Source organism: Colobus angolensis, unplaced genomic scaffold, assembly GCF_000951035.1.
Source record: "Colobus angolensis palliatus isolate OR3802 unplaced genomic scaffold, Cang.pa_1.0 Scaffold1, whole genome shotgun sequence".
Classification (NCBI taxonomy): Eukaryota; Metazoa; Chordata; class Mammalia; order Primates; family Cercopithecidae; genus Colobus; species Colobus angolensis.
This window is the reverse complement of record NW_012110918.1, coordinates 13,414,872-13,438,593: the sequence shown is the minus strand read 5'-3', so window position 1 is coordinate 13,438,593 and position 23,722 is coordinate 13,414,872. Positions and strand designations below refer to the sequence as shown.

At 52.6% G+C, this 23,722-nt stretch overlaps 1 protein-coding gene across 3 annotated transcripts in view; it reads right to left on the bottom strand.

Annotated features, from left to right (window-relative positions):
* The window catches only part of SEPT9 (septin 9), a 212,031-nt gene extending 188,318 nt beyond the window's left edge, over positions 1 to 23,713 (bottom strand). For 2 of the 3 annotated variants that reach the window (XM_011953141.1, XM_011953295.1), the window contains exon 1: positions 23,569 to 23,713. In XM_011953141.1, coding sequence (XP_011808531.1) covers positions 23,569 to 23,587 — 19 coding nt within the window. In that variant the 5' untranslated portion in view covers positions 23,588 to 23,713. Of the gene's footprint in view, positions 1 to 17,025; positions 17,343 to 23,568 lie in introns of those variants that run through there. The other variant, XM_011953381.1, reaches the window with a different exon arrangement.
* Between the last annotated feature and the right edge of the window lie 9 nt (positions 23,714 to 23,722).

Here is a 23,722-nt window from a genome sequence, read left to right as displayed (position 1 = left end):
CCTTCCTTCCATCCATTCCACAACCCCACTCCTAAACTGTGACCAGATGGAAATGGGTGCAGCCAGCTTGTTTCTAAAGGTTCAGAGCTGAGGCAGAGTGACCTGCACACCTGGCCTTCGTGTCCAGCTGCCCGGGCCTGTATCCATGTTCTGTAACTACAGGACACCAGACTCAGCAGCTGGCAGCAGAATGGGCACAGTGTGTCCTTCATGGAACTGGTATCAACTGGGTACCCGTCTCTACTAAGTCTGAGCCTCTCTGGTGCTGGGGGGAACCCCGAGATGGGCCCCAATTTTAGCTGAACCCATCCTCCAGGGAAAGCAACACCATGAGAAACGCATGTGGCACAAGGCTCCAAAGAGGGAGTGGGTCCTGATGCCTGGAGTAACCAGGAAGGCTTCACAGAGGTGACGAGGACCAAGCTGAGCCTTGAAGGAACGGCCGGAGGACGCTGAGCAGGGATACCCACTTCTGCTTGCGACGGTCTGACGGCAGGCCGTGAGCTGTACCTTAGCTCCGATTCACTGAACCCACAACCCCAGCAGGCAGGTGCTCCTGCCCCATTTCACAGAGCAGGAAGCGAGGCTCAAGGCTGGGCAAACTGCCCAAGGTTGCACAGCTAAGGAATTCACCTCCAGCACCCCCAGCCTGCCCCAGCCACGTCTGTGACCTCACCCAGCGTCCTCCTCTTAGTGCCCACTCACTCTGCTCACTGCTAAGCAACAAAATCCCCACCAGGAAAACCCAGGAGGGCCAGTCCCTCCAGACAGAAAGGCAGACCTTGGCGCAGATCTCCAGGAGGCAGGGATGGAGGGACCAGCGTCTGCCTCCCAGAAATGGCAGCCCCCTTAAGACCAGGAGAGACGGCCCAGAGAGCGGCTCTGGTGGGCTGCCCGGGACCAGGACAGGAGAGGAGAGGGGAGGAGGATGAACCTGCTCCCAAGGCTGCTGAGTGGCACACAGTGAGCCTGGGCCCTCCAGCCCCAGCTGAGCTCACTTCCACCATGGCCATGAGCACACCTGACTGGAAGGTGCACTGCATATAATGGACATGGGGTCACTATCCTGTTCCACACATCCCCACGCACACACCATCAGGGCACTACTGGGATGTTCTGCTGTCCGGGGCTGAGAGTGAACTAGAGCTCTTCCCATAAACCCAGCACACCCCACCATGGAAACAACGGGGAGGGTAAGGAGCGGCCGCCCAGCAGAGAACGGGACACACGTTCCTGGATTGAGTCACTTCTGGCCGAGACATCTCTGCAGGGGATGCCGGCGACAAAGGCTGCCCTGTCTTTTTCCCTGGGCCAGACGGACACCACCCCTGCCCTCTGCCCCCTGGCACCGGGCAAAAGTAAAAGAGAAGAGGTCCCATCCAGGTAAAACTCCCCAGGGCATCTTATCCGTAGGAAACAGGCTGGCCCACTCTCTCCAAACCCAGCATGGGGGTGGAGAAACGGTGGGGAAAACAGCATCTGTCTCAGATTTCTTGGGTGGAGTTTTTGTTTTATTTGCACTGTTTATTTTTCTGATTTCCCAAAACAGGCATCTTGTGCCTGGCAGCCCTTGGCACAGAGAAGATGCAAAGCAAACTTCATTCATAAGAAGGGGATGAGCGCAGCCTGAGCGTCCCCTGCTCCTGAACAAATTGCCAGGCTCAGTGCAGCTGCTGTCACCACCACTGTTCCCAGGAAGAGACCTCTGGCCACAAGCAGCTCAAGTTCAGCTCCTTGGACCTAATTATTCAGGCCTGTGTCTGAGTCCAGCAAAGAGGTAGCTGGAAAAGTCTCCAAGACATCTAACGATTCCGTGGCTCCAGTTGAGAACTGAGTTATCTTTATATGATTTTAAAATAAAACATACTCAGAAGGAGAAAACACAATTGAAATCTAGCTGTCTGGAGTCATTCCAGATGAAAGTTTTTGAGTTTTGGGAGGCAAAGGAGGCACGAAAGCCAGGAGTCAGATGATCAGAATTTGAATGCAGACCTCACCAGGCCCTTGCTGTGGGCCCTGGGAGATTACTTCCATGTCCTGAATCTCAGCTTCCCTGGGGACAGAGATGGTGCTTACTCATAGGTTATGACGAGTAAATGAGGTCACATAGTGCAAGTACTTAGGACAGGGCCTGGCACAAAATTAAAACTCAATAAGTGATATTATTAGTAGTAGTAGTACTTTTGAGATGGAGTCTTGCTCTGTCACCCAGGTTGGACTGCAGTGGCATGATCTCAGTTCACCACAACCTCCGCTTCCCAGGTTCAAGTGATTCTCCTGCCTCGGCCTCCCAAGTAGCTGAGATTACAGGCACCCACCACCACGCCCCGGCTAATTTTTGTATTTTCAGTAGAGACAGGTTTTCACCATGTTGGCCAGGCTGGTCTTGAACTGACCTCAGGTGATCCGCCTGCCTCAGCCTCCCAAAGTGTTGGGATTACAGGCGTGAACCACTGCACCTGGCTGTGATATTATTATATCAATAATACAATAGTTGGCCGGGCATGGTGGCTCACGCCTGTAATCCCAGCAATTTGGGAGGCCAATGTGGGCTGATCACCTGAGGTCAGGAGTTCGAGACCAGCCTGGCCAACATGGTGAAACCCCATCTCTACTAAAAATACAAAAATTAGCCAGGCATGGTGGCATGTGTCTGTAATCCCAGCTACTCGGGAGGCTGAGACAGGAGAATCGTTTGAACCCAGGAGGCGGAGGTTGCAGTGAGCCGAGATCGCACCATTGCACTCCAGCCTGGGTGACAGAGCCAGACTCTGTCTCAAAAAATAATAATAATAAATTAATTAAATAAATAAATAAAACACACTTTGACGAGGTATGGCAAAAGACAGCAGAAGGCAGGAACCCGGGGATCCAACACGGGCCAGCGTTCCAAGCAGAAAGAAATGCAGCACTCACAAGCCAGAGAGAAGGTGCTGAAGACAGGAGACGAGCGGGCTCCCTGGTCCTGGAGAGGAAAGGGTGAGCCTAGACAGAAGAGCAAACTTAGGGCGCCCCGTGCAGCGTGCAGCGTCTTCCTTGTGGAACCAGCTCAGGGCACCAACAGCACGGCACCTTTCCAGCAGTGGAGACCAGGTCAACTGCCCGGTGCCCTCCCTGCTCTTTTGCCCCAACTCCACCAAGTACAACCCCCTTTGGGCACAGCAGCTTTGCAGGAGTGGGCACTGGTCCACATATCTAGGAGCCCAGAGGTTTATCTCCCTTTATTTATTTATTAATTTATTTAGAGATGGAGTCTCGTTTTGTTGCCCAGGCTGGAGTGCAATGGCATCAGCCTGGCTCACTGCAACCTCTGCCTCCCAGGTTCAAGTAATTCTCCTGCCTCAGCCTCCTGAGTAGCTGGGATTACAGGCATGCACACCACCACGCCTGGCTAATTTTTGTATTTTTAGTAGAGATGGGATTTCACCATGTTGGCCAGGCTAGTCTCGAACTCCTTACCTTGTGATCCTCCCCCCTTGGCCTCCCAAAGTGCTGGGATTACAGGCATGAGTCACCACACCCGGCCAGAGGCTTCTCTTAATGGACTTTCCCCAATGCATATAATTTGGGGAACCTAGATATAAGAAATACATACAGCATGAAGGTCTTTTATTTGTTTGTCTATTTTCAGAGGTGGGGTCTCAGGTGGCCCAAGCTGGTCTCAAACTCCTGGTCTCAAGCAATCCTCCTGCCTTGGCCTCACGCTGAGATTACAGGCACGAACACCACACCCAGGTATTTTTTCTTTTACCTGGGTTTTTATGCTAGAATCTGGTAAGTCACAAGGTGGAATCTGGTAAGTCACAAGGTGGAAACGGGCACCCAGAATCTGAGCAGACCCTATTTGATGCGTCATTGTTGTTACTTTAATGATTGGAATGCACCAACCACACCGGCCTTCTCAAAGGCCATTTCAGATCCTTACAGACCCCACCTGTGATGTAAGACAGCCACTCCAAACCCCTCTGGGGGCTCAAATAGACCAACTCTGAACCCCTGGGCAGAGCAGGGATGGGGCTGTCTCAGAGGAGAGTGACACCGCCACACCCCTGCTCTGCCCTTGTGCTGACAATGAATGAGGCCTGGACAGTCTCTCCTCTATCAAAAGTCACCATTCCCTCAAAAAGGAGCTTTTTAGGATGAGACGTTATGAAAACTCACTTGTGCATACACATCCATTTGCAATAATGACAGAAGTCATCTACAGAAAAGAATCTATTCCTGGCCGGGCACGGTGGCTCACGCCTGTTATCTCAGCACTTTGAGAGGCTGAGGCAGGCAAGTCATTTGAGTTCAGGAGTTTAAGACCAGCCTGACCAACATGGTGAAACCCAGTCTCTAATGAAAATACAAAATTAGCCTGCATGCTTGTAATCCCAGCTACTCAGGAAGCTGAGGCAGGAGAAGCAACTGAGCCCCGGAGGTGGAGGTCTCAGTGGGCTGAGATCATGCCATTGCACATGCCTGGGTGACAGAGTGAAACTCTGTCTCAAAAAAAAATAATAATAATCTATTCCCACTTTTTTTCTTGAGACTCCTGAGAGAGGCCAGGTGCAGTGGCTCATGCCTGTAACCTCAGCACTTTAGGAGACTGAGGTGGGAGGATGGCTTAAGGCTAGGAGTTGGAGACCAGCCTGACCAACACAGTGAGACCCCATCTCTATTAAAAAACAATGAAAGTTTAAAAAGCTCCCAAGATAGCCCCTGGGGAAAGGTGGATCATGGAGACTTTCATCCGGGTCATCCCTGCCTCCCCCGTTTGTTTCCCTGGGGTTCCTTCCCACTTTGAGTCTGAGGTGGGGGTGCTTTGAGCCTGGGGTGGGGGCGGTTTGAGCCTAGGGTGGGGGCAGTTTGAGCCGGGGTTGGGGGCGTCCAGGATGCACAGGCTTCACTCCCTTTTTCTGAGGCTCAGTTTGCTCACAGGAGCTGTGAAGGGGTGGATCAAAGTCAAAGGTTTAAATTCCAGACTTATCTCCAGACTTAGTGGACAGCTAAAATAGTTTAGCTTATCTCCAGAGGAAGCTGAGATAAGGAGATAATGGCCACCTCCCTCTTCTCCTCCCCTCTGTCCTTGGCCTCTGCTACCTGGAGTTGTACCCTGAAGAGGTACACTGGGCACCAGACCCTCCTGGCCTTGCCCTGACCCCTCCCCGGACATAGAACAACCTTTTCCCACCCTCAAGGCTGACACCTGAGGCTGTGGATTAAAGTCAGTTTATTCATCCATGAGGTGAGCAATCCCCTTGCCTTGGGAACTTGCTCCCACAGAAGAATAAACACTGTAGAAGGCATTGTTCTCAGTGGTGGCATGCGCCTGTAATCCCAGCTACTCAGGAAGCTGAGGCAGAAGAATCGCTAGAACCCAGGAGGTGGAGGCTGCAGTGAGCCAAGATCACGCCACTGCACTCCAACCTGGGTGACAAGAGCATGACTCTGTCTCAAAAAAAAAAAAGAAAAATAAGACAGCACTCTGCCTCAAGGTCAGGAGTCCCAGCCATCCTCCCTGTGAAGTGGAAGGGGCACCCGCCAGCTCCTGTGAGAAGGAAACAGTCCCCCCAACTACAAAATGCCAACCAAAGGAGGCAGCACGCTGGTTCTGGCATGGCGCCCTGGGCCTCTGTTCGGGGTAGGAGGAAGGTTAGGGGGAGGGCCGAAAGCCAAAGAAGGCCCATGGAGACGGCCCCTCTCTTGGTGACCGGCCCCTCTCTTGATGACAAGCTGCCAGTAGAATCTGGCTCCCAGGTTGGGGAAGGTGAGATCAGCTCATACCTGCCCAGGGCCTTGCTCTGCCTGCATGGGCAGCAGGCGTCCACCTCGCCAGATGGCCCTGCTCATCACAGGGCATCAGTGCCAGCCAAGGACCCACAGGGCCTCCCTGCAAAGGCTTACCAGTGGGCATCAGGACTCTGGGTCTCACCCATATAGGGTTCTCATATAAAATCCAGGATGCTCAGTTAAACCTGGATTTCAGATAAACAATCAACAATTTTTTTTAAGAGATAAGGATCTTGCTGTGTCACACAAGCTGGAGCTCAATGGCATGATCATGGCTCACTGTAACCTTGAACACTCCTGGACTCAAGCCATTCTCCAACCGTAGACTCCCAAAGCACTGGGATTGTAGGCATGGGTTACTAAGGCCAGCAAACATGAATCATTTTTAGGCATAAGTATATCCCAAATGTGTTGTGGGATAAGATTATACTAAAAATTAATCCTTGTTTATCTGAAATTCAAACTGAATTCATTGTCAGGGGAGATAACAGAGTGATGAATTGACAGAGGAGCACAGAGACAGCTTTTTTAAGTTCTTAGCTGACCAAAGCCTGGTATTTAGCTCCCTCGGGCCTCCAGAGATGCACTAAGGGTGAAAGCGACCAGGAGGGAGATAAAAACACTGAAGTCGGCCGGGGGCGGTGGCTCACGCCTATAATTCCAGCACTTTGGGAGGCCAGGCGGGCGGATCACAAGGTCAGGAGATCGAGACCATCCTGGCTAACACAGTGAAACTCTGTCTCTACTAAAATACAAAAACAAAATTAGCCAGGCGAGGTGGCGGGTGCCTGTAGTCCCAGCTACTCAGGAGGCTGAGGCGAAGAATGGCGTGAACCCGGGAGGCGGAGCTTGCCGTGAACCGAGATTGTGCTGCTGCACTCTGGCCTGGGTGACAGAGTGAGACTCCGCCTCAAAAATAAATAAATAAATAAAAAATAAAAAAGAACACTGAAATCTGAGTGTTAGCACTGAGCTGTGTGGCCTTAGACAGGCCTGTCCTTCTCTTGAGCTTCAGCTTCACATGCCACAACTGGCCAACAATAGCTACAAAGAGTCAGAAGCCAACGGCTGGGAGCCTGCTCCAGGAGGTAGGTATCATCAGGATGCAGAGAGAGTGAGGAGCTTTTAAAGCCAGCCTAGGCCAGGCACAGCAGCTCATGCCTGTAATGCCAGCACTTTGGGAGGCTGAGGCAAGAGGATCACTTGAGCCCAGAAATTCAAGGCTGCAGTGAGCTGCAATTGCACCACTGCACTCCAGCCTGAGTGACAGAGACTTTGTCTCCAAAATAAAATAAAATAAAACAAAATAAAGTAATAAAGTCAGCCTGTGTATTGGATTGCATGTCGTTCCAAAGCACCCAAAGTGAGAGAGGCCAGGAAGCAATGAGATGCAGAAAGGCAGGGGGAGGAGGCTGCAAGGCATCAGAGAAGACAGCTGACCCCCATCTCCACATACCCTTGGGGCATCCTGAGCCCCATTCACTCACCCAAGTGACAATCTCTGCACTAACAAGGTCGAGCCGCAGCTCATCACTGCAGCTGAGCTCCCTGCAGCAGCTGTGGTGGGGAAGGCTCCCCAGGAGGCCTGAGCAACCCAGAAACATCCACAGCACACTCCCCAGTCCCCTTAGAGGTTTCTGCTGATGAAAGTGCCCTGGCCCCTGGCTAAAGAGTCCAGTCCACTGGGCAGCTGTAGCTCTTACTACATTGACCTGGCTGTCAGGCTCTAATGAACTTAGTGAGGGGAGATGGGTTCCCCAGGGAAGCTTGCTGACACCCTCACGTTGCTGTAAACGCAAAGCCTGGTGACTCCGTTATTCCTAGCAATTATAATGTAGTAATAACAAGAGCAGCCATGCTCACCACCGACTGAAGGCATATGATGAGCCAGACACTGTGCTGGCAAGTGTGACTTTTGGAGGTAACACATTCTCCTTTAAGGAGGAAATGACTGAGCTTTGGAGGAAGGGTCCTCCATCTGGCCCCAGGCTCCTCTTTGACCTGCGTCTCCCTCCTCCCCCTCCCCTGCTCCACCACAGCCCCTCTGGCCTCCTTGCTGTTCCTGGAAGGCACCAAGCTTGCTCCCAGCCCAGTCCTTTCACTGCTGGCTCCTTCCTGTCTTCCCAGTCTCAACTCAGCTGTCATCATCTCTGTGACCCCTCACCACTCATTCCAAAGCAGCCATCAGTCACTTCCTATGCAATCACCTTATCTTAATTCTCGGCATAGCTCTTAGTCCTATTTTGACAGTTTTCTGGAACTGATGAATTCACTGATTCTCTATTTCCTTCTACCGCATGTACACTCCAAGAAAGAAGAGTCCTTGTTTGCTCACTGCTGTGCCCTAGTGCTTGTCACAGCATCTGGCATACAGCAGGTGCTCAATAAATACATTTTTAAAAGAAAGAACAACTGGAAGGAGCCTGAAAGAGCGACTGGCTTGTGCCAAAAGTTCATCTTCAACTTCTTTAGATGGGATGGAGACCATCACCATGCAACCACGGTTCTGCTGAGCCGGTGTGGTGGCTGATGGCAGGTGTCAGTTTGGCTGGATTAAGGGACGGCTGGTAATGCATTGCTTCTGGGTGTGCCTGTGAGGGTGTTTCTGGAGGAGATGGGCATGTAAGTTGGTGGGCTGAGTGGTAAAGATCCTCCCTCAATGTGGATGACACCATTCCATTGCCAGACAACAAAAAGGCAGAGAAAAGGTGAATTCCTCTTTCTCCTGGAGCTGGATGTCTTCTTCTCCTGCCCTTGGACTTAGAACTCCAAGTTCTTGGCCGGGCACAGTGGTTCACATCTGTAATCTCAGCAGTTTGGGAGGCCAAGGCGGGCAGATTACCTGAGGTCAGGAGTTCCAGACCGGCCTGGCCAATATGGTGAAACCCCATCTCTACTACAAATACAAAAATTAGCTGGGCGTGGTGGTACACACCTGTAATCCCAGCTACTCGGGAGGCTGAGGCAGGAGAATTGCTTGAGCCCAGGAGACGGAGGTTGCAGTAAGCCAAGATTATGCCACTGTACTCCAGCCTGGCTGACAGAGCAAGCAAGACTGTCTCAACAACAACAAAAATAAAAATAAAAATAACTCCCAGTTCTCCAGCAGTCCCCCAGGCTCTCAAGCCTTTGGCCTTGAACTAAGAGTTACACCAACAGCTTCCCAGATCTGAGACCCGCAGACTTGGACTGAGCCACAGTACTGGCTTTCCTGGGTCTCCAGCTTGAGGACGGCCTTCTGTGGTACATCTTGGTCTCCACAAAGACATGAGTCAATTCCCCTAACAAATTCCTTCCTATCTATCTATATTTCTATCCATCTATCTGCCTATCTACCCATCCATCCATCACCTATCTTCTATCTGTCCATCATCTATCTAATCAGTTTATCTATCTGTCTGCCTGTCCATCTGTCATATCTATCTATCTATCTATCTATCTACCTACCTACCTACCTATCATCCATCTATCATCTATCTAGCTAGCTAGCCATCTATCTTCTATCTATCTTTTTTTTCTTTTTGAGGTGGAGTCTCACTTTGTCTCCTAGGCTGGAGTGCAGTGGTGTGATCTTGGCTCACTGAAACCTCCACCTCCCAGGTTCAAGCGATTCTCATGCCTCAGCCTCCCAAGTAGCTGGGACTACAGACACACACCACCACACCCAGCTAATTTTTGTATTTTCAGTAGAGATGGGGTTTCACCATGTTATCCAGGCTGGTCTCGAACTCCTGGCCTCAAGTGATCCACTGGGCTCAGCCTACCAATGTGCTGGAATTACAGGTGAGAGTCACTGCACCCAGCCTATCATCTGTCTGTCTGTCTGTTTGTCTGCCTGTCTGTGTCTATCTATCTGTCTGCCTGGCTATCTATCTGTCTGCCTGGCTATCTATCATCTATCTATCCAGTTGTCTGCCTGTCTGTCTATCTGTCTGTATCTCTCTGTCTGTCTGCTTGTCTGTCTATCTAGCCATCCATCCATCCATCTATCTCCTTTTGGCTGTCTCTCTGGAGAGCCCTGGCTGATGCAGATGGTGCCTTGATCAGCTCAGGCTGCCATCCAGATTACCATGGAGGGAGTGACTTAAACACCAGATATGTATTTCTCAGTTCGAGAGGCCCAAAGTCCCAGATCACGGTGCCGTCAAGGTTGGTTCCCAGCGAGGCCTCTCTTCTTGGCTTGTAGCCACCTCCGTGCTGTGTCCTCCGGTCATTTTTTCTCTGTTTACAAGCGAGGGGGGAAGAGAGATCTCTGGTGTTTCTCCCTCTTCTTACAAGGACACCAATCCTATTAGATTAGGGTCCCACCCTATGACTTCATTTAACCTTAATTACCTCCCTAAAAGCCCTATCTTCAATTACAGCTGCATTGGGAGTTAGGGCTTCAACGCAGGAATGCAAGGGGGAGGGCACAGTTCAGTCCATAACAAATGAGAAACCATGTTCATGACCAAACTCCCCAGAAGATACGGTCCATCAGCATCGCCAGTGATTGCAAGCAAAGACCAAAGAGGAAAGGGGCCTCCGTGGGGGTGGCACTGATGCCAGGAACAAGGTTCCTCTTCCTATCTAACAGTGGGGAAGTGAGGCCGGCTGCAGATGCCATTTGGGGTGGGAAGAGAGGGGAGCTTCTCTTTGCACATCCTGTGCAGGTCCTGGCCTGATCCCCGTCCGTGCCTCCCACTTCTCGTGCCCTCCTTTGTGTGGGAGAAATGCCGACCTCTGCTGGCTCAGGTCTTCAGGACCCCAGGCCTGCTGGCTTTGGGCTGGGTTCAACCAATGATAGGTAGGCTTGGGAGGAGCCTGGGAGGTGGGAGCAAGGGAGGGCGCGGGAGCTCTCCACCTCCTCTGCCTAAGACGGCTTCTCCAGCAGGAGGGTTGGTCCTTTGTGTAGTTCCAGCTCCTGCCAGAGTCCCACCTTTGTTTGGGTTCCCAGCAGGTGACTCTGGCCCCTGGACTCTGGTCACAGGCCTTCCTCTCTGTCATCCCCTGACCTAGGGGTGGTGGTGGCACCCTGCTGCCAATCTCCAGGTCACCTCCACAATGCAAAGAACCCTTCCTCTGCCTGCATGGGTCCCTCTCAAGGCACTGAGAAGGGCCCCAACCACATGTCCCCGGGGTCAAATATTTTTTGTAAAATTTACAAAACGGAAAATATTTTCCCTACGATCAATTAACATCCCCGTGCATTTCCAGTCTTGAGTTCCTGCCCGTCACATTTTCTCTCGTGTGAGGTAGAAACGGAGGCTTGCTGCCATGTGGGGGCTCCTGCTAAGGAGAAGTTGAACTGGAAAGATATTTAGTTTGGCTTTAGTCGGGTTATATTTATGTAGTTCCCATTTATTTCCATGTATAGTTCAGCTATTGCTCGCTATCCCGGTGCGGAAATGGATTCCAGGAATACTCGCTCGGCTCACCGTTCCAATTCCACCTACCGCGCAGAATCAAAAATCACAAGACACGAACATATCCTGTAGTGCCTGGCGCCGGTAAAATGTGCGCAGTGGAGAGAAGCATATTTGAAATGCACGGGTCCAGAAGCAAATCTGTGGAAAATTACTCCTATCACCAGAGGTGAAGTAGTAAGCAAAGGATTCAATTCCTTCAAGGTGGAGTCAAAACAGAAAAGTCTCTCTGGACAGAAATACATGCACAAATGCCTCACATGCAGTTAGAAATATCCCCCACTTTCCTCCCTCTTTCTTGATGGGAATCACATTAAAAAAAAAAAAATAGGATTTACCAGAACTCCTGTGTTTCTTGAACAAAAAAATTATAGTAGTACCACCAACTCCGTGTTGACCGCCACTTTTGTATACATCCCAACTACCAAAATAAAAATGAAATTTGATCAGCTAGGGGGATTAATTTGCTTTATTTATTTATTTATTTATTTTTGAGATGGAATCTCACTCTGTTGCCCAGGCTGGAATGCAGTGGTATGATCTTGGCTCACTGAAACCTCTGCCTCCTGGTTTCAAGCCATTCTCCTGCCTCAATCTCCCAAGTAGCTGGGATTACAGGCGTGTGCCATCACACCTGGCTAATTTTTTATATTTTTGGTAGAGATGGGGTTTCACCATGTTGACCAGGCTGGTCTCAAACTCCTGACCTCAAGTGATCTGCCCATCTCAGCCTCCCACAGTGCTGGAATTACAGGCATGAGCCACCACGCCCGGCCTTTTTTTTTTTTTTTTTTTTTGAGACAGAGTCTCAGTCTCTCGCCCAGACTGGAGTGCATTGTCATGATCACGGCTCACTGCAGCCTCAACCTCCCGGGCTCAAGCAATCCTCCCATCTCAGCCTCCTAAGTAACTGGGACTGCAGGTGTATGCCACCATGCCCTACTAAGTTTTGTATTTTTAGTAGAGATGGGGTTTCACTATTATGCCCGAACTGGTCTTGAACTCCTGGCCTCAAGTGATCCTCCTGCCTTGGCCTCCCAAATTACTGGGATTACAGGCATGAGCCACTGTGTCCAGCCTGATTAGTTTTCTATTCTCAAAATAGAAAATGATATTACAAAGTCATCATATTGAAGAAGTAATGCCAAAAATGTGGGAGAAATAAAACTTTGGAGCTGTGACAGGTAACTTGACTGATACTCTTTTGCATGTAGTGATGTTTGTGATATTTAACAGCTGCTTATAATTTATCATTTGTTGTTATTTGTTTTCTCATTCTAAGTGAATCATTGCATCCATACCTTTAGAAGGCTGCATAAGTCCACACGACTTTGATCTCCTGCCGATTGCCTCTCTGTTCCCTGTCCAGCCTTCACCTCTCCGATCCTCTGTGTAACAAGCTCCCTGCCTTTCAGTCCTTCTGTTCTAAATGCTCAGGTGGACCAGGCACTGTGACTCCCACCTGTAATCCCAGAACTTTGGGAGGCCCAGGTAGCAGGATCACATAAACCCAGGAGTGCAAGACCAGCCTGGGCAACATAGTAAGACCCTATCTTTACCAAAAAAAATACAAAAATTAGCAGGGTGTGATGGCACATGCTTGTAGCTCCAGTACTTTGGGAGGCTGAGGCAGGAGGACTGCTTGAGGTTGGGAGTTCGGGACCAGCCTGGGCAACAAAGCAAGACCCTGTCTCTACAAAAAATAAAAAAAAAAATTAGGCTGGCATATTGTGTGCACCTATAGTCCGAGTCACTTGGGAGGCTCAGAAGGGAGGATCGCTTGAGCCCAGGAGTTCAAGGCTGAAGTGAGCCGTGATCACACCACCACACTTCAGCTTGGGCAACAGAGTAAGACCTTGTCTTGGGAAAAATAAATAAATAAATAAATAAATAAATAAATAAATAAATACATACTCAAGTGGTTTCCATTTCCTGGTTAGACCCCATTACATCCCCCATGAACAAACGGTATGCACGAGAAAGGTGAGCAGATGAACAGGGCAGGGTCAGTGTGCCAAGAGGAAGATCACAGATCACACGGAGAATGACCAGTGGTCAAAAACTGCCGACTATGGCCAGGCCTGGTGGCTCATGCCCTTAATCTCAGCACTTCGGGAGGCCGACGCAAACCTATCACCTGAGGCCAAGAGTTGGAGACCAGCCTGGCCAACATAGGGAAACCCCGTCTCTACTTAAAATACAAAAATTGGCCGGGCGTGGTGGCATACGCCTGTAGTCCCAGCTACTCGGGAGGCTGAAGCAGAATTGGTTGAACCCGGGAGGTGGAGGTTGCAGCGAGCCAGGATCGTACCACTGCACTCCAGCCTGGGCGATAGAGCGAGACTCCATCTCAAAAAATAAAAACAATAAAAACTGCAGACGCCAACAAGGAAGAGCCACAGGACAACACCCCAGGACGTGGGAAAAGGCTATGCCAGCCTTGGATCCCTTCTGCTTAATGGGTACCCCAGTCACCAAAGGGATAGACGCATTTCACTCAACCTTTATCCAGCCATCGGAGTATAACACAGGGATGTGCCATAGAGAGAGATGGGGACCAATAGGTAGAGGGGTGATGGGGAGGAAGACCGAGGCAAGAGGAACAAAACGGGGACTGCAGAGGGTAGGTGGCAGGAGCCTGAGGGTTCCAGAAGAAACTGCTGCACAAGTAACAAGCCAGCAGGGTGAGTGACAGCCAGGAGAGGTGGCCCAAGAAAACAGAGACATCTCCGGGGGTACAGATGCATCTTGAGGGGCCGAGGAAGAGATGGGGAAGGGGTGGCTCTGTGGAGCCCCCGGCATGACTGCCAGTGGTGAAAAGGAATCAAAGACCTCAACAAGGGGATGACTTTTCAAACAAGGAAGCACTGGGCCTTCTCAGGGGCACCAGCAGACTGAGGGCAAATGGCATTCCGTTCATTAAACTCTCAATAAAATGTCGAGGTAAGAACACTTGTCTGGTTTTGGGGGCAATCCCAGAAATACCAGAAAAGGGACAATGCACAATCTTTTCTTAATCACCTGGAGAAATGTTTGGTTACCTAAGACGGAGAAAGGTAGCCAAAGCAAGTGGAGGCCAGGCACAGTGACTCATGCCTGTATTCCCAGCACTTTGGGAGGCTGAGGCAGGAGGATTGCTTGAGGCTGGAAATTCAGTACCAGCCTAGGGAACAACAAAGCAAGAACCAGTCACGACAAAAAAAAAAAAAATTTTTTTTTTGAGATGGAGTTTCACTCTCGTTGCCCAGGCTGGAGTACAATGGCACCATCCCGGCTCACCGCAACCTCCGCCTCCCCAGTTCAAGCGATTCTCTTGCCTCAGCCTCCTGAGTAGCTGGGATTACAGGCATGCGCCACCATGCCTGGCTAATTTTGTAGTTTTAGTAGAGACAGGGCTTCTCCGTGTTGGTCAGGCTGGTCTCGAACTCCTGACCTCAGGTGATCTGCCCGCCTCAGCCTCCCAAAGTGCTGGGATTACAGGCGTGAGCCACCGCTCCCGGCCCTAAGAATTTATTTTATCCCAGCACTTTGGGAGGCCAAGGCGGGCAGATCACAAGGTCAGAAGATCGAGACCATCCTGGCTAACACGGTGAAATCCCGTCTCTACTAAAAAAACACAAAAACTTAGCCGGGCGTGGTGGTGGGCGCCTGTAGTCCCAGCTACATGGGAGGCTGAGGCAGGAGAACGGTGTGAACCCAGGAGGCGGAGCTTGCAGTGAGTGGAGATTGCGCCACTGCACTCCAGCCTGGGCGACACAGTGAGACTCCGTCTCAAAAAAAAAAATAATAATAATTTAAGACAGCAAGCTCTAGGGTTGAAGCCAGTCTCCACCTAGCCCTGGGCCCAAAGCTATAAGCATGGCTACTGTAACATCTTTACTCAGGACACCACCCTTCAAGGGCCCAGACCCACACCACCAAGGAGGAGCGTCCATACCAGCAGCTGGGGAGAGGACGGTCCCCTACATGATGGAATGTCCACTCTGAAGAACCATTATAGTGATAATCATGAAATCCATGCCTGAGATCTAATTTCAAGTGAAAAGAACAGAATTCAACAATATTCATTCTATGGGGAGCATGCAACTCTGAAAATATATGCCTTTCATAATTAAATCAAACCCTATCTCATGTTCCTGTGCAAACAAGCACTGAATGGAACACAAAAGAAATGCTACAGCCAATGATCGTTGAAGTTTTCCTTTCAATTTCCTGTTCATGTTGTTTGGCAATAAGTAATACAGAAAACTGACAACAAAAAGCAAAAGAGAAAGAAGGGATACAGCGTATCGCTTAGATTGCTTTCCTTAAAAAATTAAATAGTAATAATAATCAGCACAGGCCAGGTGTGGTGGCTCACGCCTATAATCCCAGCACTTTGGGAGGCCAAGGCGGGCAGATAACCTGAGGTTAGGAGTTCGAGACCAGCCTGATCAACATGGGGACACCCCGTCTGCACTGAAAATACAAAATTAGCTGGGCATGGTGATGCAGGCCTGTAATCCCAGCTACTTGGGAGGCTGAGGCAAGAGAATCGCTTGAACCCAGGAGGCGGAGGTTGCAGTGAGCTGAGATCACGCCATTGCACTCCAGCCTGGGCAATAAGAGCGAAACTCCATCTCACACGAAAAAAAAAAAGCATAATGCAAGCTGGGCGCGGTGGCTCATGCCTGTAATCCCAGCACTTTGGGAGGCCGGGGCGGGTGGATCACCTGAGGTCAGGAGTTTGAAACCAGCCTGGCCAACATGGTGAAACCCATCTCTACTAAAAATACAAAAATTAGCCGGGCATGGTGGCGCATGCCTGTAATCCCAGCTATTCAGGAGGCTGAGGCAGGAGAATTGCTTGAACCCAGGAGGCAGAGGTTGCAGTGAGCTGAGATTGTGCCACTGCACTCCAGCCTGGGCGACAGAGTGAGACTCCATCTCAAAAACAAACTAAAACAAAACAAAACAAAACACAACAAAAGAAGCAGCATAATACAAAGGCCTAGCAGTTAAAGTGTTAACCCCCAGCTACCAGGAAGGCTCTGTTAGCCAGTGACTCATCACCCCAGCCGAGGCCAGCCACACCTTGGCTCTCTGATGCTGGAGGCAACATGATGCCAACACTGGCGAGAAATCCAGCTCCTCCTCCCCACCCCTCGATGCCGGCCTCTGCGTGCACTTGCAGCTGTTCCACGACCGGTGCCTCCATGGTGTCTATACCACCGGCTCACCTCCCAGCAATAAGCCGACAGCCCGACACCTCTGTAGACCCTGCGGCTACAGAGCTGAAGTCCCCTGTTATTAGTGGGTTTTGCAGACAACCCTCCAAATCCCTCTGGGTTGAGTTAGTCAAGTCCTTAACAAGCTGGAGATGACAGGGGTTGGATGTAACCCACTTCCAAGTGGCTTGGGTTACATGGACATTATTCCCCTGCTGGGATCTGATTTGGGATGGAAACAGGAGCCATAGTTTACGGGAAGGCTGTGAAAGGAAGCCCAGGCCCCAGGATGCGGATCAGGTTGATCTGCCGCACAAGGCCCGGGGGCGGCCCACCTGCCTGCTCTGCCCAGCCCTTCCTGGTAACCACACTCAACCAGAGCCCATCTCAAACCTGACAGGCAACGCTGCTGCTCCCATCTCAGCCGCTGCCCCAACACGCCCGGCCTGGCCAGGACAGGTGCCCAGGCATGGCATTCAGGGACGTCCTCGGCTTCCGGGGCCCAACCCCTGGTTCCCAGGTGCAGCACTGGGAAAAGCAGAGGGCCGCGGCCATGGCATAGGCCTCATTACGGTCCTTTCAGCAGCCTAGGAGGAGCCAGACCTCTTTAGGAGCCAGACAGAGAGCAATGCACCCACCTGGGCAGAGACTGAAGCCACATCCTCACTGTGAAAAGATGACGCTCCCACCTGGACCCCTTCTCTGAAGCCCCAGGCCAGGGTGGGGCAGGAGTCAGCGAGAGAGTCCAATGCTCCAGAGCATTTCTAGCCCTCTGTGCCCCCTAACCCAGCACTTCTGGGGACCCACACACTCAGGGCAGAGTGGCCATCCAGGGTTCCTCTCACCCAGACACAAAGGCCACTGAAGGTCCCGGGCCAACAATGCTCTGAGGATGACAAGCGACTTGGGTTCCTGCCAGAGTCAGCAGGCAGCCCGGGTCTAAGGGCCGCCCAGTGACTTGAAGCTGGGATCATCTTACATTCCCTGCGCCACTCCTGCTTCTTGTCCTGGAGGTTTTCAGGCTGCCAACAGTCAAGCTTTGGAGAACCAGGTCAGATTAGGCTGGGAACAAAGCTCAGCTGTCACAGAGCTGCCGAGAGGCCATTGGTAAGCAGTGCCCAGGAGCCGCCCCTCCCCTGCCGGCAACAGCTCAATGTCTCCCTTCACAGGGGCTGCAAATGGACCTGCACCCAGGGTGGGGTCAGGGAGATAAGGCAGAGAGAAACTGGGCTGGGAGTAGAGAGTGCCATGCTCTACCCTGGAGACCCAAGGCCAGGCCACCCTGCAGAGCTGGTGCACAGAGCCTCCAGGGTGCAGCAGAGGAGGCAAACAGAGCCTGACACTCAGCAGCGCCCGGCAGATGCTTCTGGAATGAATGACCAAATCCACATGGAGAGTTGAAATGGCCTAGGAGCCTCAGGGAGACAAGCAGCTTACAGCTCAGCAGGGCCGCTCCAGTAGAGCAGGCCAATGCCAGGCCTTCTGGCAAAGTTCCCGGGACACGGGCACAACTGTTGCATCAGGAAAGGGGCAGAGGTGACCAGCCCATTAGCCATGGGGGCACTTCACTGCCCCCACAGAAGCTCGTCACCCACAGGCCTGGGTGCCACACGATCCCCATGCCTGGCATCACGATGGCTCCCTGCCAGGGCCCTGTACCCACCAGGACTGACTCCCTTTGGTCAGCGATTCCAGATCACAATGACCTGGCAGTTGCCATCAGGCCTGCCTGGCTAAGGGCTCTCCCAGAGACTGAGCCACTTCACACAGCAAAGTGAGCCACTGGGCCACAGAGCTGTGTGCTGTGTACAAGCCCTGAGGGCTTTACCCAGGCAGTGGCACCCACTGATCCCCATAAATCCCTGGCAACCGCCTAGAGCGGGGACGTTTCCAAGGTAATGGCTCCAACAAACAGAGGCGCAGGAACCCAACGCGTCACCTCCCTCCTCACCCCAAAGGTTCACACCCCTAGGGGCCTGGAGCCTCTCTCTGGAGCCCCTCCTACCCTAAAGCCAGCTGGATCTGCCCAGGAACTGCCATCATCACCCCGAGGCCGGGCCTGCACTGATGTGTACTGAACTTTCCTTATCAGGTCCATCTTAGGCAAACTTCGGAGCCCACGCAAGGCTGCCTGGGGACAAACACTGGGGCGGAAACAGGGGCCACCTCTAGGTCCCAGCCCCGTGGGACTGTCAGGGCTGCCTGGGATGAGTGGGCAGGAGAGTGTCAGAGGAAGGCAGCCCAAGGACCGGGTAGGGGTGGGCAGTGTCCCCTTCCATGGGTCCCCAAGTGAGATGTCCTCTGCAAACACGCACCTGGGACCTCCAAGCAGAGGGTTGGCTGCCATGTTACCTGGACCTGGACTCCAGACCACTGCCCTGAAGTGGCAATCCTGGGTCCCCCTGCACCTGTCCTGGCTTGAGTTGGTCCCACTTGTGGGGGGCAGTTCCAGGAAGAAAGTGGACTGTCGCAAACTCAACGCCCTGTTGCCAGGTGCCTTGACCTCGGCTATCAGAACCCCTCTGGGCAGGCCGGGGAGATGTGACGGGCAAGTGCCTGCGGTTGGCGTGAGCGGGCAGGGCAGGTGGCCCCTGCCTGGGCATGCCTTCTTATCTTTGCAACAGACTAGGGAGAGGGCTGGCCCCAGGACTTAGGCTCAACCAGCTGTTTCACAACTGGGGGGCCTCGGCGGGGGACACAAGTCAGACAGAGCCACAGACTAACTATAAGAGGTGGCTTTTTCTCTCCAGCCCAGGTTCCCTGAATGTGCCAGGGCAGACAAGCGTGAACGTGAGGAGGCAAGAGGCAGCGAGAACAGGCACGGAGACGGGGTTGGGGGAGAAGAGGAAGAAGCCCTGGGCTTGTGCCCTTCCCACCCTTGCCTGGCACCAGGTTAGCTGACTGGGGAAGTGCTCTCTGAGGGTGCAATTCCTTGCCCTTCCCGTAAGTCAGCTCCCGGGGCGCTGGGTGGGGGTGCAGCCCTGTCCACCATGGCGAGCCAGCGTACTGAATCACAACAGAAGCTGCTTCCTCTGCGGGTACAGCCTCCCTCCCTGCCCAGGACTCAGAAGTCATAACAGCATAGAGCTTTTGAATCATGGCTGGTTCCCCTTCAGGAATCTCCTGAAAGCCCCAGAGAAACTCCAGAGTGGCCGGGCACAGTGGCTCATGCCTGTAATCCCAGCACTTTGGGAGGCTGAGGCGGGTGGATCACCTGAGGTCAGGAGTTCCAGACCAGACTGGCCAGTATGGTGAAACCCTGTCTCTACTAAAAAATACAAAAATTAGCTGGGCACGGTGGCACGCATCTGTAATCCCAGCTACTCAGGAGGCTGAGGCATGAGAATTGCTTGAACCCAGGAGGCAGAGGTTGCAGTGAGCCAAGATCGTGTCACTGCACTCCCGCCTGGGCGACAGAGCAAGACTCCGTCTCAAAAAATAAAAAATAAAAAAGAATCCCCAGAGTCATTCCCAGGTGCTACGCAACCCCAGTCCCACTTCTGTGGCTCACGGGCCTTGGGTAAGTCCTCCTGCCACACACAGAGAGTTCCCAGGGGAGCCTGGGAATAACAGCAAGTTCCATGTGACCTAGTATGCAAAGGGAGTCCCAAAACTCAGAACTCAGAGAACCTGGAGGTACAGTGCCGCTGGATCCAGTGCTGAGGGGCTGGGGGAGAGACCCTGCGCCGTACTCTGACTGCAGTAAGGGAAGATCATGGAGGCTCCTGGAACATCCTAGCAATGGCATAACCCCAGCCTTCTCCATCCTCCTGCTGTCAATGACAATCACGATCACGACAGCAGCTAACAGGTCACAGAGCAGGCATTTCTCAGCTTTTTCAAATATGAACTCATTTAACCTTAACAACAACATAGTACTGTCCCATTTAACAAATGAAGCAGGCTGGGCGTGGTGGCTCACGCCTGTAATCCCAACACTTTGGGAGACCAAGGCAGGCAGATCACGAGGTCAGGAGTTCAAGATCAGCCTGACCAACATGGTGAAACCCCATCTCTAGTAAAAATACAAAAATTAGCTGGGCGTGGTGGCGCACTCCTATAATCCCAGCCACTCAGGAGGCTGAGGCAGGAGAATCACTTAAACCTGGGAGGCAAAGGTTGCAGTAAGCTGAGATCATGCCATTGCACTTCAGCCTGGGCAACAGAGTGAGACTCCATCTCAAAAAAAAAAACACACACACACACCACACACACACCACACCACACACACACACCCCACACACACACACACCACACACACACACAAACAAATGAGGCAAATCAGATGCATGAGGTGAGAACCTTGTGCCACAGGGAGAGGCGCAGCCCAGTGAGATTGAATCCCAAGGGGTTGGCGGCTCTGAGCCCCCAAGTGTAACCACTGGACCACACTGCCTGTAGACTACCACTATCTCCAACTCACTAGAAGGCCAGGTGAGGCACATCAGGAAAGCCTGGAGCAGCAGCGGAGCTGTCAGAGAGCCTGTCCCCAGTGTCCCCCTAGATCCCGCAGCTGCCCCGTGTGGGCCCTTGCTGCCTTTCCCATTGGACAAGACCTTCTTACAGATGGAGTCTCATGACGTCACCTAGGCTAGAGTGCGGTGTCTGTTTCCGGGTGCTGTCATAGTGCTGCAGCCTCGAACTCCTGGGCTCAAGTGATCCTCCTGTCTCAGTCTCCTGAGTAGCTGGGACTACAGGTGCACCTGGCCAAGTCCCTTTTTATTCTTCACTACTCAAGACTTCTTCCTCAAGGCCCAGCTCAATCTCACCTCCCCCTAAAACCTCTGGGGCATTCCTGTAGTATTTGGAGGATGACCTGCTCAGGAGGGAAGGGTGTTAATGAGCTGGTGTCTCACCCTCATCCTGACTCCCAGTGAGAATGTAAGTTCTCTGCAAGCAAGGACTACATCTCATTATCATTTCTGTACCCACTCAGACCTGGCCGTGTGTGCCCAACACATGAAGTGTGTTCGATGACTGTGTATAGACCCACAGTACTTGAGATTGCACCAACACATCCTTCTAAAATCTTTCTCCTTTTCAGAGGCTCATGAGTGTTCAAACCAGCTCTACCAGGAACTACATTATGGTCATTCAGTTTATTCTGAAGCCCATATACAGGTCCAGAAGCAATAATCCCGCTCAATCCAGATGAAAAAATAAAAACTTTCCTGCTGTCCTTGGATTGTCAGAGCCTAGGAAGATTTTTAACATCTTTTGCTGCTTTCCTTAATTTCATGGTGTTGATGGCTGTTGAGAGGTCAGCCTGACTCCTGCAAGTGCCCCTACCTGAACAGGGCTGCTACCAAGAGAGCTCCAGGACACTCAGAATGAGGGCAAGAGGCCACCTTCACCATCAGCCCCCTCCAGTCTGACCCCCTACGACTGCAACACAGTGACCCAGCACACCTTGGGCCACTGCCAAGCAGGGAGCAAACCAGAAATGGTCTGAGTCCTCCCCTCCCCCATCCTCAGAGGGGCCCGCCCCTCTAGGTAAACACAAGGAGCCACCGAGGCTGCTTTACAAGAGCTGGTTCCTGCTCCCCCCACAAACTCTACTTCCACCTACTGCAAAAGGTTCTGTCCTTTTTTTAAAAAAAGAAACCCAGTGAGGGGTGGCGTAGGTGTGGAAGAGAGGAGAAAGGGACAAGTGATGGTCTCCCCGTCTCCAAATAAGCCGCAGGTGCAGAGACTCCAAGCCTGCTTCAGGGTCCTTCCTGCATCTGTGCAGGAGGAGGGTCTCCGCAGAAAAAGCCCAGGACCCACGAGCTGGGAGGACCCTGGCCACCCCCCTATCTGGACCCACCGGTGGGAGATGAAGTGTAAGAAGCCAAGGGCAAAGGGCCCTCCCTAGGCGGGCTAGAGAGCCCCAGGAAAGGGCCGTGCACCGCGCGATCCCCACAACCATCTCAAGTATTTGGAGCATGTTGGGGAGGAAGCCCCAGTGCCAAAACCAAGCATGTGCCACCTGGAAGCCCGCTCCCTCCCACCAGCACACCAACCCACCCAGGCTCCTGACAGAGCTGTGCTTGGGGTGTGGAGAGGGCCACGTTGTTTGCAACAACCGGGTGAAAGTTGAAATTCTAAGCTACTGACCCAGAAGGGAATTTTCGGGGAAGTTCTTCGTAATCCTCTTTGAGACAAGGTATTCTTTATCACTCATTTTGGTTCCTAAATATGGAAAGCCAGAGGAAACCGATAATGGCCCAAAGGCAGGGGGATGGCCGCGATGACTCCTTCACCTCCAACTAAGGCCCATGATTCTGTCCTTCGTGGGTCCTTGGCAGATAACTTTCTATTCGAATGAATTAAAGGAGGAACATTAAACAGAGGGTTTCTAGAGTTAGAAGAGGAGACGCTGTTCATGATTTGAGGACTGAGGAGGACAAAGGATCCTGCCTGCCTCAATCCTTTGGAGAAAACCACAAAGGAAAAAAAAATGGAAAGGAAAAGACAAAGGATGAAGATCTGGATTTCCCTTAACCTGCCCATGCGGCCTCGGTGTGCCCATCTGTGAAATGGAACTTCAGAGTGCCAGAGGGGGAGCCTCTTATGAAGGCTCCTGAACCGGCTCATGGTGAGGCCCAAGTCAGGCCCCCTCCGCCTGCTTAAGGCGGGCCCTGCTAGGGTGGAGTAAGGATGTCAGCCGCGGGCGTCTGAGCGCAAAACACGAACCCGAGTCGCCAAGTTTGGGCGCTGCTGGACAGTCCCATCTGGAGGGCCGTCCCGTGCCCCACTGGGTAGAGGAGAAACCGGAGAGAACCCGAAGTAAGGATGCTGCGGCCTGGATCACCAGCCCTGGAGGCTGAACCCAAGAACACCCCTCCACCCAGCCCCAGCCCCATCCACCCACACAGACGCACCAGGGACCCAAAGCACCCGGCCGACCTGGAAAGTCAGCGATTCCTGGGAGGGTACAAGGGGCGAGGAGGAGGGAGCGTCCCCCAGCGCAGCCCCTCAGACACTCGAGCCAGGGCTGGAGACAGCGCAGGGGACGTTCGGCTCAGGTCGAAAGTGGCCCGACAGCGGCCCTGTCCTGGGAGAAATTCGACCTGCGGTGTGCCCGCAGCGGGGACTCGCTCAGCTCCGCGGGCGCCTGGCCACTCCCGGCCGCAGGCGCTCAGGTGAACAGGGCTGGTCCCGGGACACCGACCCCTTCCCACCCCGGGCGCGAAGCCCACCTGAGTAAGACTTCTTCATGGTGCCGCCGTGGCCGCCGCTCCCAGGAAAGTGTGGCGGCGAGGCCGCGGGGCGCGGGCTCCCAGGGCGCTAATCCCGGGCCGGGAGTAGGAAGGAGGGAAGAGGCGGCGGCCCGCCGTCTGGAGTGCACCGCCC